The sequence below is a fragment of the Emydura macquarii genome, unplaced genomic scaffold (assembly GCF_026122565.2).
Source record: "Emydura macquarii macquarii isolate MOO-44397 ecotype Brisbane River unplaced genomic scaffold, CSIRO-AGI_Emac_v2 contig_2676, whole genome shotgun sequence".
In the NCBI taxonomy this organism is placed as follows: Eukaryota; Metazoa; Chordata; order Testudines; family Chelidae; genus Emydura; species Emydura macquarii.
Genome location: NW_027132813.1, coordinates 45,246,405 through 45,261,402, shown reverse-complemented (window position 1 = coordinate 45,261,402; position 14,998 = coordinate 45,246,405). Strand labels below are relative to the sequence as shown.

The window sequence follows — 14,998 nt, the reverse complement described above, 5'->3', positions numbered from 1 at the left end:
GCTATTCCAGATAACTCAGCAGCTCAGAGGCATTTTCCCAGGCTCCCAGATGAATGGTCCGTAATAGCCGTGGGAGAGGACTTTCCACTGTTATACACTGTACCACAGGCCCTTCTTGGCAGCCTTGTGAAGCTCAAGTCAACTTGGCTGTAATTCCTTTGGAAAACAAGTGTTGCTGGATAGTTTTACAGTAAAAACTGTGTCTGATATTTCCTCTCAGTATCCTGGGATTGCAATATATCAGGCAGAGCAAATTACCACTCCCTTAAAATGCATTACTCACTCACTGGAGCACATTCTTGCTTATACTAAACTGCATCCTTTCTAGGACTGCATTTATTTGGTCACATTTTGGTTTCCAGTGTCTCAGTGAATTTTTTTGGAACTCTGATATGACAACGTATATGTACGGTTTCAAAGTCAAAAGAGCCACCTTCCCGCAACTGGAGTTTCATTTCTGCATTATTTACTGTGAACTTAAACACATTTTTCTGATTTTTGTGTTGGTAACATACATGTGGGAGGCTGCAGAGTGCACAGGCTCTTCAGATAGGAAATAGAAGGCATTTCTGTAGTATCTTCATTTCTTGATCTTGTTGTATAAGAGAATAGGTAACTTGTAGATATTGTTGCCTTGGAAGAAGCAGAAAGAACTCTATAGTGTTAGTAATATTGTAGTGCTCCTGAAATATCAGCTGACATTGTTACAGCTGTGGTGTAGTTTTGCTAACACAAGCTGATGTTACTGGAGGGAGCAGTTCAGAAGTTCCAAAGACATTAATGCACAAGCAAAAGGTTTTTCAAAATATTTGTTAAACATTTAATCTAATGTTCTTTTAAAATATATTACACTCTAGTTCCTGACCTGCAGATATCGACATCTTAAAATCCACATCACAATTAGCAATAACTGGCACCCTTGCTAGCATCCTCAGCAAAGAGGCCAAGTAATAGATGGGTATGAAGACAGAACTTCTCTCTTACTATTAGTCAGAGTTCCTCCAGTTCTGGGTTGATGCAGTGTGACAAAGCTTGATCAGCCACTGCTGATGTTGTCCCTTTTCTTTTATCCACAAGGGTTATGAACATGGTAAATGGAGGACTTTTAGTGTCAACAGTAGCTTTTACACATCAGATTCACTTTAAAAAGAAGTTTACTTCAGTAATGGTTAGAATCAACTACACAGTGTCTATATTGCAATGTTTTTTTGTTGCATGATCATACATTTATTATTCAAATATAGTTAAAACTATGAAGAAAACAATTTATTAGGCAGATTTGATGGACACAAATTTTAAATCATCTGCATGTAAATAGTTTTCACTTCCTAAAAGAAATGAAGAAAATTGTTCCTGAGTTGCAGCAATTGTACCAGTTGATGCAAGCAGATACAGACTGCGTACATCATTTAAGTGATAAACTTTGGCTTTTAGAGCTGCAGTACAGGCATGATATCCCCTACTGACTGATCAGGAGAATGGTGTTTAAATGAGCTTCCATTGGAACCTCATGACAATATCTTTCCTGCTGGAAGAAAGATTCAATAATGGAAGAGTCAATGAAGGGGGAAAAATTAGAGATATATTTAACAATATCTCAAATTACATTGTGGACATATCCGGTATAACTCTGTCATCAACAGAAGTCAACCTGAAATCATGCACTAACAAGGGGCAACTGGTTTTTTATTTGTTTTTTATTTTTGTTTTAGTCCCCAGAGCAGACATATTGTAAATCAAAGGTCTTTAAGATCAATTTGAAACTCTGCTCAGGCTGTTAGTCGGTCAAATATGATTAAAGACTTACTTCTTACAGAATACCAGAGCAGCAGGAAAACTAAACAGATATACATGTCGCTCCCGTTCTTAAAAGAATCTCGGGAATGAAGCATTGTGTTTTAGAGTGAAGTGGAAATGTAAAAGATTATCACCTTTTGTTTGAAGTTTTTATTAAAAAAAATATGATTAAAGTGAAGTGCTTGTTCAGGGTTGTGAGGTACATTCAGGCGGAGAGGATCTCATTTAGTTATCCATTTAGAGACTTGTTTGTAAATTTGTATTTTTACTAGAGCTGGTCAGGATTTTTAGATGAAAGGATTTTTAATCTGAAAATGCTGCTTCATCAAAACAAAAAATTTTTGTGCAGATGTGTCACTTTGGAAAGGTTTTTGTGGTTGAGGGAGAGAAAGAGGGTGTGTGTGTGAGAGAGAGAGAGAGAGAGAGACACCCATCTTCCATCCTAGAAGAGCCACTAGCCTGGTGATTAGACTACTTGCTTCAGATAAGGGAGATTTAGATTCAAGTCCCTGCTCTGAATTGGGTAGATTCAGGACTGTTGGTTGTTGCAGCGGGTCTCTCTTATGTGCTTTTTGTGAAAATTGTTAAGAGATCTAGTTTCTGATGTAGAACAAAAACTAACTTTGAAACCTTGAAATTTTTCACAAAACAGAATTCTTGTGTTTTAGCCAGCTCTAGTTTTTACAAACATCTCTCTGTTTCACTGTTACTGAGATCACAGTGGAAGGTATTGTACTGTCACAATTACAATTTGTTTATATAAAGCACAAAGTCTTGTAGTCTTTGATTTGGCTAACCTTACTGACAGCGTGTCAAAAAGATAGTGGGTGCCAAACTGGAAATAGCTAACAACAATTTTCTTTAATCATGTTCTGTAAAAATGCAACTAATAAAGGTGATGGATTGCATCCAAAGTCTTCTGAACTGTTCCTTATTTTTAAAGGGTAGTTTAACTTGAGACATCTTGATTTGATCTTTAAAGGGAGTCAAGTATTCAGTTGTCTTCCTAAGGGAAAAAGATGGCTGATCAGTTATTTAGGGATTGATTATGGTAAATAGGCACAGTACTGCATGAAGAATGGTGTGGTGGAACACCACTGCAGGGGCTTTATGCAAGCTGGGGAGTGTGTAGAAGGGAGTGTGTAGAAGGTAATGAAGCTGCATTGTCATCCTCGGGGGGACCAACATCCATGCCCTCTGCTTCTGGTTAGCTTTTCTAGCTGGAATTGGGATGGGGATATGTGGTCCTACCCCTTCCCTTGACTCTTTCTAGAATGGCAGTATTTATTTATAAGTTTTTCTATGGTACTTGTCATCAAGGTATCTGAGTGCCTTGCAGACTGTAATGAATTTAACCTTGTAACACACCCTGTGAGATAGGGAAGAATTATAATCCCTACTTTACAGACTGAACTGAGGCACAGAGAAACTAAGTGATTTGCCCAAGGTCCCTCAGGAAGTGATGGCAAAGCAGAGAACAAAATGTAACCCAGTTTTTTTGAGTTACAATCCAGTACAAAAGATCATCTTCTTAGCCTTGAGAACCTTTATAGCACAAGGATTCTGAGTGTGGTCAGCTGCTGGGAATGAGGCTCCTTTATACTCTATACCTCTCTGCTGGTGCACCCATGCTGAGGCTGGGCACAGTTTGACCCACCATATAGTATTTATCACTGTAATAAATATAGCCTGGTCTTGAAGAGCACTGCACCACTCACTTTCCTTATTGAACTGAATGGGATTGGCATGTGATTAGCACCTTTCAGAATCTGCTCTTAGCTGGCATCTCCAAAGCAGGCTTTTTAAAACTTTAACTAGCCAAGGTCTTTCTCTAAAAACAGTTGATTAAGTACATTTCCAGCTGCTTTCTTAATTTGTGTGGGCACCTTTTGTGGGCAATGAATTAATTGAAATTTATTTCTCTGATTGGATAACATAACGGAACAATTTCAAAATCCAATGTGGGTTTTTGGATTTTTTTACTCTGCTGTACATTAGTTAGTTTATTCTTCATTCTAAGTGGTTTTTATTTAAAATGTTTCTTTTGGAGAGATGCACATCTTGTAAGTGAGAGCTGCGCCTTCCTTTCCCCCAAACAATCGGGAGACCTTCATAGGAGATATGTAGCATACTGTGAGAACAGAATGGCCTTCCACTTATTACATCGCTCTGTTTCATGTTGCAGGTGGCAGTTTTCACCTTACAGCCTACTTCACGAGGAGGTGGGCCAGTCTCCGTTGTGTTGCGGGGAAGCAGTCTCGTGGTAAGCACAGTTTCTTAGTCAGCTACTTAACATTTAGCATAACTGGGAGAAGGGAGGGGATCATAAAAGCAATGTTTCTTTTACAATGTTGATAGTTTGTTTGTTTCTGTGGTTTTATTTGGGGGGCGGGTTAAATAAAAAATATTTCAAACAGTTGTTTGTTTGTTTTAATTTTAAAGTTGCTTACTGCCTGTCCCAGAATAATCAGCTCAGTGACACCAGCTTTTATATTTGTGATGAGGCTCAGCATTTTACTGAGTCTCCACAGGGTGAATCAACCAGAGGTTGCACTCCGATGAGTCACATCATTATTGTTTGAGTAGCTTGTGGCATCAACTGTATGGTACAAGTGTATGCAAGCAAAAGCTTTCATTCAGCCCACTGCTGTAAAATCCCTGCGTAGATGATGTCATTGGGCCAGATATTTTTCTTCTTCATGTCTTCCCAAGCCAAGATGCTCTGTAAGGAAGTGATATCAATCCTGTTGTTCTAACAACAATAAAAAAGGAACCATAACAACCACTGCCCTTTCAGTTGATCTTTTGCATTTAAAAGAAAAATAAAGTAAATCAGCTAAGCTTCTTTAAAACTTTTAACTGCTTGAATAACAATCTTAGTAATATCTCTTACATTTTATAGGGTTTTATTTACTATGTTTATGAACATTTGTTAAGTCTGTTCTATTTCATATAACTACTAGTTTTGTCTAACCATACTGAGTGCAGAGATTAGAGTGTTGATTCTAAGTATCTCAACAAATCTGTACATTTTCTTGGCTGTTTTGGAATATTAGATTCTATTAGATTGTAATAATGTCTTTTACATCAAAACTTTATTTCATTTGGATCTAAGCTTTATTGGCATTTTACATGAAGTATTTTAGTCTAAACAACGAGAGTTCTGTAGCACTTTAAAACTAGCATATGCCTGCAGAAATTAAATTTGTTAGTCTTTAAAGTGCTACAGAACTCTCGTTGTTTTTGCTGTATACAGACTAACACAGCTACCCCTCTGGAAATATTTTAGTCTAGTGACAGATTTGTTTTGTTAACCAGCAAGAGATTATCTGGCAAAATGTAACAGTGAAAACAGCCAAACTAGAATGTATTTGACCTACCAATACTATCAGAACGAAGTCTAAGGCCATGATCCTGTAATGATCTCCACCTGAATAGAACCTCCTGTTCCCACACACATCATTGAAAGACAGTGGATGAAATTTGTTGTTGTTTCTTTGTCATTGATAATAATAATAATAATAATTAATAATAATGAATAAAAGCTATTGCTGCACTCTAATAAGTATATTTCCTGAGCTAATAAACACTTTGACCTCAACTGTTCTTTTAGCCAGGATACATGTAATACCTCAGCCAAGATGCACACATTTATTATCTAAGTAGAATTCTGTATTTTGCAATTGATATTCATGCTGCATTAGTTCATTTTAAAGTCAAAGCTGAAGTAACACAGTGCCAGGATGCTTAATGTCTGAGGCTAGGAGCAATCTCTCTGCATGTGCATCTTTTTCCTGCCTGTGCAGAGGGTGGGGATGACTGCCGCCACTTCCTGCCCCAGCACCATTCCTTCCTTTTTCCTTTTGGAGCCTTTCTGCTTGGGGCTCTGCAGAGCTTGTGGGTGAGACCAGACGAACAGGAGGTCTGACTGCAAGCCACACCACCAACCCACGGATCTAGTAGGAATGAACACAGCATTAACTCTTGTAAAGTTACCTTCGTGGCTCTGCTGAGCAGCCATAGGAGGACTTGGCAAATGGCTGCACAGAGCATGTCAGTGAAACAACACAGTCTTGTGGAGAGGCAGCCATCCACACAGATGGCTCCATATTCCTCCCCTGTTCACAACCTTTTGGTGGGATGTTCTGAGGGAAACAACGTGGTCAACCTCATAGTGTTCTTGTCTATCTTATCTCTTCCTCCTCCCATAAGACAGGCTGTTCTGGCCCATTGTTTTAAAAGTATACATAAACATTGCAGTCTCACAGTTTCACATATAAATCCTAAATAAAAGTATGATGTTTCAGTTGATGTTGAAATCTCAGATTGCTAAAACTGAACACCCTCTGTTCTCTCTATCTCTAGTATTTCTGTCACTAAATTGAGTGATGCCTGATGTTCTCTAATCTGATCAATGGTTCAGAATCCTCTTCCCCCTAGTAATCTCAGATGATTAAGAAGTTTTGCTCTGGGAACTATGTTTCTAGGGGTAGGACATGTGAGATCGTAATGGTAAACGGTTATAAATCGTTTAAAAACTTTAAAATTACCTTGCTCCTAGTTTGAAAGATGTTTTCCATATGCCATGTTATGTCCTGTTTTGATGCAATACATTATACTGATGTTATAAACATGTTTTAAAATTTGTGAGGTGAAAAGATTAATCATCAGACTAACACAAAGGAAATCATACTGAAAGACTTGCCTGTGGGGTTCTGTGTGATATATTTGTTTGGGGCTCAAGGCAGACTAATTTGCAGTCTAGTCTTTCCTTTGGAGATCTGAGCTTACTCTATGCTATTGATAACTGAATGATATCCCCTTTCCTCCTTCCCCCAAAAAAGTGAAGGGGAGGACAGAATAGGGAACTGCAAAAAGTGAGGTGGGAGAAGTGAATTATTGTGCATTTTAAAATGTCGACTGCTTTGACTTACAAAATGTAGTACACATATATGTTGACTTATAAAAACTATATTATACAGAAAAATACATGTAATCTTTTGGGGGTTTGTTGTTTTATATAGAGCTGCGTGTATTTCCAGACAAATTTGTGGTTTGTGTCACTAGACTTGAATCTAATCCCAGTCCTTGGACAAGCAAAAATGGAGCAGTGGTACGTATGAAGGAGTACTGGAATAGTTTGATTTATTGTTCAGTGGTAAGACATGGTTTTGTGTAGACTTAGTCATTCAAATGCTAATTTTATATTTTCTATGGATGGAAAAAGAACATCTAAACAATTGGGCTAAGATGTTCAAAATGAAAGCCTAAAGTTAGTCTCCTAAATGCAAATTTTGTCACCTAAGTGGTCTGATTGTCAAATGGGCTGAACACCCAACACTTCCTGCTGAAGATAATAGGAACTGATAGAAGTCAGCACTTTTGAAAATCAGGCCACTTATTTAGAAACCTAACTTTAGGTTTTTTACTGCTTGGCCTTGAAACCTTTTGTGTTACCAGATATTAAGATTTATATATTTTTTATATGTATTATTTGTTTTGCATATTTTGTTGGTATCTCTGTTCCATAAGACAACTCAGAAGGTTCAGCGGTGGCATTGCTGGAACAAAATATTTCCCCCAAATAAATTTATGGGGAAAGAAAGTATTGCTGGGTAGTTAATTACCAGTAAAAATTATTACTTCTATATTTCATCTAGAAGGCTTTATCAGGGTCAACAATTTATGAATTTTATACTGCAGTTAACCACTGATTGTCTCATGAGTGCTAACGCTGACCCAGGTGGCCTGTTTTATAGCAGGCGCAGTTTCTTTTCCACTCATGGTGATTGTCATGAATACACATTAAGGTCTGTGCGTGTATTGTAGGAGTGATTAATGGAAATATTAATTTTAAATATTACATTTAATTTAAGTCCCTTTGAAATAGAAAATGTTGTTTATTTCTAACATCAGCTGCAAAGGCTTTATATTCTTTATTATCTTGGTCCCAAGATTGATAAATACCACAGGATACGTAATCCAGCAAAAAAAGATGTTTAGGTTGCGCAAAAGAAAATCTAGTAAAATGCTTTTGAAAATATTTTGTTACCAGCCTGAACAAAAAGCTATTCTCTCATATCATGTGTTTTAAAAGTCACCCAGACTCCTTAAACTGGGACTTTTTAATATGCATATTGACTAAAAAAAAGCCAACCCTGTGATTGGGAAGCGAATTACTATATTTTTCTTTTTCCATGCCAAGTGAATGCACAGATGTAATTGAGGGGTGATTTCAGGTCCCTTTGTGCCGCTCTAGCAGCAAGGTATGAGGATTCGCTCCACTATGTATATGCAATGCTCAAGCACTTGCTATAATAGTACTAATGTGCTTGCTATATAGTTTAACAGGAAGTGTGCCTGGATTCTGTACTAGACTGCAGAAGCCCCCTCTCCCTCCCAAATTCTCTTCTATGATATATTCTGTGATGGAGGTGCTTGTTATGACTCCATAGCTAAAATGTTCTGAAATGGGCTTAAAATGGGACATGCATTTCTGTTTTTGTCTACCCATGGGTGGTCTTTGAGTTTAAAATGTCATCTAGTGTTACTTTATATGCCCTTTGAACTTCCTATGTAGTATTTGGCTGGCTTTATATAATACATTTTCAATAGGAAATGTTTGAAATTTGTCTCTGGCTGAAGTTGTTCAGGGTTTCTCATGTTTTATTGTTGACATTTATCTTTAAAACAAATGTCAGATAGCTGAACTTTGAAAAGATCTGGTGCAACAGGTAGTTTTTTAAAACAAATCTTTAGGATTAAGGGTAATTTTTCACTTTTAATCTTCATAACTGAGAGTTTATTCTTCAATGATTGTTGCATTTCTTTTTCAGAGAAACTAACAAAATTGCCATCTTTAAAAATGGCCACCATCTCACATTGTTCTCAATGCGACTGAGGCATAGATTTCCCAAAATTAAGATGGCTACCATTTCTGTATACACGTTGCAGGAGGAAATTTTTAAGTTGTCCTTAGCAGAGATGGCACTTTCTCCCATTGTCCTAGCAAGTGTGAAGCTAGTTGGCCTCAGGGAAGATGTTCCCTTATGCTGGCATGGCTCAGAAAAGAGAACTGTGAGGAGCAGGTACATTTACAGACCTTTGGAATGCAAGAGAAAGGGAGGCAAAGTATATATTTTGGGGAAAGGGGGAGAAGAGGAATATGTAGGACTGGGAGAGGACCTGAAGTGTGTGGAGGGAAATATGGGGGGCAGAGAGGGAACCTGGGGTGTATGAAGAGCAGGGAGAGAAATAAGGGCTGGTGTGTTGGAGGGAACCGTAAATTCAGTAAAGGAATTGCTGAATGGGAACAGAGTTAAGGTTATGGTGTATGGTCTCAGGTGTATGGTAGTTGTGATAGTCATAAGGTGTGTGCCTTTGGATTGAGAAATAGATGGTACTGTTCATGTGGATCGCACTATAGATGCGCATGTGGAATCTTTGAATAGTAATGTCTGTTGGCTTGTGGCCTAGACCGTGCATGTCCTTGTGTGCCCCCGTCCAAGGGCACATAGCGCAGAGCAGATGCTACCATCCCTCACTTCCTTCCAATGTGGGATCTCAGTATTGTTCTTACAAGCGTCATAGAGACGCCACTTTGAGTCTCTCTCTGAATGCTCTTTGCACCCCTTACTTTCAAGATGGCCTCTTTGATCGTTATATCAGCCAGAAGGATCAGCAAACTGCAAGTTGTCATCCATGGTGAAAAGTTCCAGAAGGGTAGCCGTGTTAGTCTGTATACAGCAAAAACAAAGAGAGTCCTGTAGCACCTTAAAGACTAACAAATTTCTGCAGGCATAAGCTTTCGTGGGCTGCAACCCACTTCGTCAAATGCAAAAAAACCTACATCTGATGAAGTGGATTGCAGCCCACGAAAGCTTATGCCCGCAGAAATTTGTTAGTCTTTAAGGTGCTACAGGACTCTCATTGTTTTTGCAAGTTGTCCAGATCCCAACAAGGGGCAGTCAGGGCCAAGAGTCAAAGCACGGGCAAACCTGAGGCTAGGAGTAGCCGAGCAGTTCGTAGTCAGTTCTAGGCCAGGGTTGATACTGAGGGTCAGATGCAACTGAGGTTTCAGGGTCTGAGTCAGGAGATGAAGTCCAAAACAAGCCGAGGTCAAGCCAGGAGCCCAAGAACATAGAACAGGAACGGTCATGGCAGCTACAGAAGATCTGCGCTGTTGCTTGGACACTTCCTGGAATGTCCTTTGGATTTATATAGGGTAGGGAGCCACTCAGGAGCCATGGGGCTGCTGTCTGTCAAACCCTTAAGGCAGAACTTCCCCATGGTCGGTATCCACAGCAGATCATGGGAAGCGGAGAACAGGTTAGTTAGAGCTGCCACTGAGTGGCAGCCTGGAGATGTTAACTGCATGGTAGCTCTGCAGCTCAGATCTCAACTTCACAGTAGGGAGCCTGGAAGCCCTGAGAATCTCAACTCGAGCCAGGACTTCCACGCTCCCTGATGTGGACCCGAGAGCCTAAGTGTCTTGAGACCAGTTCCCAGTGTCTGTGGCTATGAGACTGCCCCTCAGGTGCCCAGGGACTGCCCAGGGACCCCAGAGACTTCTGGGCTAGCTTGCATCCCAGGGAGCCAGCTGGCCTATATGTATGGAAGCCCTGGGATCCCTAGTTCTCATGGTGTGGCTGTCCCAGAACTGCAGAATTTGGGAGCTCTAGTTGCTGCATAGTGTTAGCAGTCCTGAAACTGAGAAGAATGTCAGTTTCACTCAGCAGCTGTGTGGTCCAGGGAACAAATTTCCCTTTGGAAACACCATGTATCAGTGTTTCTGAAACAAACATTTTTTTTTCAGGATTTCTGGTTTGCGGAAAATTTCAAAAAATTTGGACTTGGTCCAATTCAGAATGAAACCAAATTTTGAAACCGTGAAATTTCCCATAAATATGAAATAAAAACTGAAAATATTGTTTTCCACTTTCTCTAATCATTATTTATTTAGTGGCATTTAGGACTCCTCTGTCCCACTGATGAACCTAGAGTGGGATCCATACAGGAAAACCTTCAGAGAGAGAATGGTTACTGACCTTGTAGCAACTGTGGTTCTTGGAGATGGTGTCGTTCATGAGGATTCCATGACCTGCTTTCCATCCCTATTTTTTCAGAATTGTTTTTAACTGAGATTCTGAATTAACAAGTGAACTGAGAGATGGCTGTGGCTGGTCTGCCTTTTTTGCCCTCAGGAGGTGAAGAGTGCAAAGACATGGATGCCACAGGCAAACTCAATGGACATTGCTATTCAAAGATTCTGATTCTGTGAGCATGAGGTCACCTCCTAGAGTGGGATCCACACAGCCAACAATGGCTCTAAAAATCACATTTACTATCATGTAAGTACTGTGTTTTATGCGGATCATTATCCACTTCTTTGCTTTTGTGGTTTTGCTTCCAGCATGTTAGGTTTATAACATCCTTGACTGTTTCACAACAAATTTTGCATGTATTAATTTTGTTTGATTAGGCTCTATACAGAGAATACAAGGACACTATCTTAATTTAAAACCTAATTTTTCCAAAAATACCAGTCTCGGCAGATTCCTGACTCTTGCATCCGTGCCACTGTATGCATACAAAGCAGAAATTCACACATTTCAAAGTTCTGAGCCATTGTTTCTAGTAGGAGGTTGTCTCATACCTGCAGAAAAACCTAGGCTTTCTTCAGCACTCCAATTGCTTTCTGGTTGCAAACTAGATTCTCAGGTGTGCTGCATCCCAGCTCATTTCTGTCCTTCCCTGTCTCATGCCCTTTCTCAGTATTTCAAGAACCCATCTCAGTTTTTTAAAAATAATTCCCTATATACTTTAATTGGGGCAATCAGTGGTTCTCACTGCTTCTCACTGCCAATGACATTGACATACTCAGGGTTTAAAACTCCTTTACTTTTATTCTTTTCCATGTTTTCATACCTCAGCTGAGTTAGTGTTACACAGGCTTCAGTCCCTCCTATCCCATTCCCTTGGATCATTCTTGCCTCAGCCTGATACAGACACATTCCTATATTCATCACTTCTTGTTATCAACAGTTGCATCTCTTTTCCTCCTCCACTTAGCTTCAACTCTTGTTTTTTGCCCTGGCACCATCCTTTTTTTTGGGGGGGTGAGGGTGGGGTTGCTGATTTGCTTTCCTCTGTATCTTCCAAGATGGAAGATAATCAATCCCAGAGTTTCAAGAAGGTGTGGTCCAACCTTGTCCCTGATAATGAGGCAAACCTTTGAGTCATGCGACTTTAAAAGAACCATAATTAGCTTGATTTTGAGATACAGATGTAAGACACTGCTCTTTTCTGAATATAAAAAATTGAATCTGGATATGGTTTAAATCTGCCTTTAATTTCGTTGAGAAGTTGTCAGCTTGACTGAAAAACAACCACTTTCCCCTCCTTTCTCTTTTCATTGGATACACTCACCATGAAGATATGATCTTTGAATCCGCAATTCTGAGTCTTGTGACATCAGAATATGAAATCAGGAATGATTTATAATTCAATCAATTAACACTGATTAAACATAAATTAAGATTTTTGCCTTCAAGCAAGTATGTGTATCACGTGTCTTAAAGCACATCAATATCATATTTGTTTGTTTAACCACCTTTTCTTCTGTGGCATTAGGAGTGTGTGTACTTGATCATTTCTGTGTTGTGAGTTTGAAGTTGTTAAACTAATTATTAGTGTTACAGTATTGTGATTTTTGATATTATATAGTCACTTTATTCTAATTGAGTTTCATTGAGAGATTTCCTATTTATCAGTTGCCCAGCTCCATGCCACTTGAAGTAACTCCTGAATCAATAACAATTAGTCTGAAATACTGCAAGATTTCCTAAACTTGTGTTAGAAAAGTTTTGGGTTCCTACTTGCTCCTTTCTTTGCAATGGAGCACCATATTCTAATGAACACACACATTTTTAAAACCAGTGGTCTTTAGAGTTCTGTCTAAGATTGTAACTCTTGAAACATGGTGTATGTACTTCTTCACCCTGTTTGATACCTGTGTGGACTAGCGTCATGTCAAAATATCCTTCTCCCTTTTGGTGTCAGTAAGAGAGTTTCTGGGACATAAGAACATGATTCTCATGAATAGTACCATGAATGGGCTTTTTTTCTATTGAATAGCCATGACAGAATAGTTTATAGATTAATTTTTTTAAAGTGACCAATGAGTTTAAGTGGCTCAGATTTTGGGTGCCCAGCTTGAGACTCCTAAAGGATATGGTTTTCAGAGGCAGGTATTCAGGAGCCCTGAAAACAAGCCTCTTTAGAGCGTGTAGTGTTGCCGACTCTCACAATTTTATTGTAAGTCTCACAACATTTCATATTTTTCAAAAAGCACTATCCCTTGAACTCAACTGATTCTGGAAGAACTTCACATTCTTTTAAAAGGAAAGTAAGTATGTGGCCTTCACAGTCCTGGCAAAAAGCTCAAAAAAGGTGTCCCAAGTGCATCTTAAAAGGCTCAGAAACCAGAAGGCAAATAAAAACCTAAATTTTATTTTTTGTAAATATCATGATTTTTAAGCCAATTTCATGATTTTTGGGGACCTGACTCCTGATTTTTGAGCACACAGGTTTGGCAATACTTGGTGTCTCAAGTTAGGCACCCAAATTCACCACTCATTTTTTTTAAAATGTGATTTTTCTGAATGTTTCTGAAAAGAACTTTACTGAGATGGGCCTAACCTTGCACAAAACAGCCTAGGAAGTTTGACAAATAAAGTATTCAATTATGGAGAAGTCTAACATTAAGTGAGGGTGGATTTTGATACTTGATAGTGAAGACTTCTCAGATGGATTCCAGGAGTTGTGCATAGCTTCCTCTGTCATGCATCATGCAGATCAATAGGCCTGCCTACCCTAGAAGTGAAGTTGTCCAAGATCCATGCTTAACAGCATCAATTTTTTGAGTTCATCAGATTGTTCATCCAATTTCAGTCTGACCAAAGGTTATATTATCAAAATACCTCAGCATTTCCTAAACATGTGTAATGCAAACTTGGAAACAGATCCCATTGGCAACAGTTAGGGGATGTGATCCTCTAGAATGTTTAGCTGCACATCAGTGGCCTGGAGATTAGGACCATCCAAACTTTTTAAAACTTGGCATAAAACAAAATTTGTGTAACTACAGCCGAGGAATGGTGTTTCAGATTAGCCAGCAAGTAGGAAGAATGCTAATCTTTTGGTACTTGGAAGCCCTCGAGGTTTGGTGTCCAATGAAACCCTGTCTGTTACTTGTCTTTCAAAGAAGAAAGCTTATATGAACCTATTAAGGATATGCTGGACACTCATAAATAGAATCTAAGGCACAAGAGTGTCCCTATACTGTGGGAAATGGGAGATGGAGACATGAAAATGATAAATTTTGTGAGCTCTCTCAGGGTGGGGAGAAGAGAACAGAGGGACAGGGACAGTGTCCCACACTTTCTTCATGAATAGAGTGTTCAGTTGCCCTAACCAGTGGATCTTGGGATCTGCCAGAGGCCAGGACCATCCTGCAGCCAGGTGCCACAGACCTGTTGAGGCTCTTAGACTAGCTGGGAGATGCCTATTTTGAGTTGCAATTCTACACTTTCAATCTCCTGATAAGGCAAGCTTGGACCATCTTTGATAGCCTATACCTGGTCTGGCACCTTCACCATCCAGCATGTAGGGATGGTCTGTCACTCTCCCTTCTGTCCCTTTACTAGGAGGAGGCATTTGACAGGGTGGATCATGGTTATATCATGGGTGCTCTCCATATGTTCAGCTTCAATCCCTGCTATGTGGGGTTCCTCCAGGTGCTGTATGCCTCTGCAGAGTTTCTGGTCAAGCTCAAATGGGCCCTGGCCGAGCCTATCATCTTTGGTCAAGGAGTGCCTCGAGGTGCCCCTAGTCTGGCTTTTGTCATCAAGCCCTTCCTTTGCCTCCTCCATTGGAGGTTGGTGGGATTGGTGCTCCAGGAGTTGGACATGCAAGTCCTACCAGTGTACTGGGACATTTCCCTCAGGGGCCAGAACCTGGGAGATATGGTGTGAATGGAGACGTGCCAAACCATGTCTTTGGTAGTCATCTGGGTCAAGAGCTCTGGCTTGATGGTTGGAACCAGGTGTCAGGTAGGCTCACACTCACCTGTGCTCTGTGCCATCCAGTAGGGCATGGGTTTGCTGCTCTTTCTTATCATCTATGTCTCTGCTACCAGGTC

General features: G+C 39.7%; 1 protein-coding gene across 1 annotated transcript in view; it reads left to right on the top strand.

The window, feature by feature from the left end:
• SLX4IP (SLX4 interacting protein) overlaps positions 1 to 14,998 on the top strand; it is a 113,646-nt gene that overhangs the window by 86,276 nt on the left and 12,372 nt on the right. Inside the window, 2 exon segments of the mRNA XM_067564675.1 lie at positions 3,983 to 4,060; positions 6,822 to 6,910. Of these exon segments, the coding sequence (XP_067420776.1) occupies positions 3,983 to 4,060; positions 6,822 to 6,910 (167 nt within the window).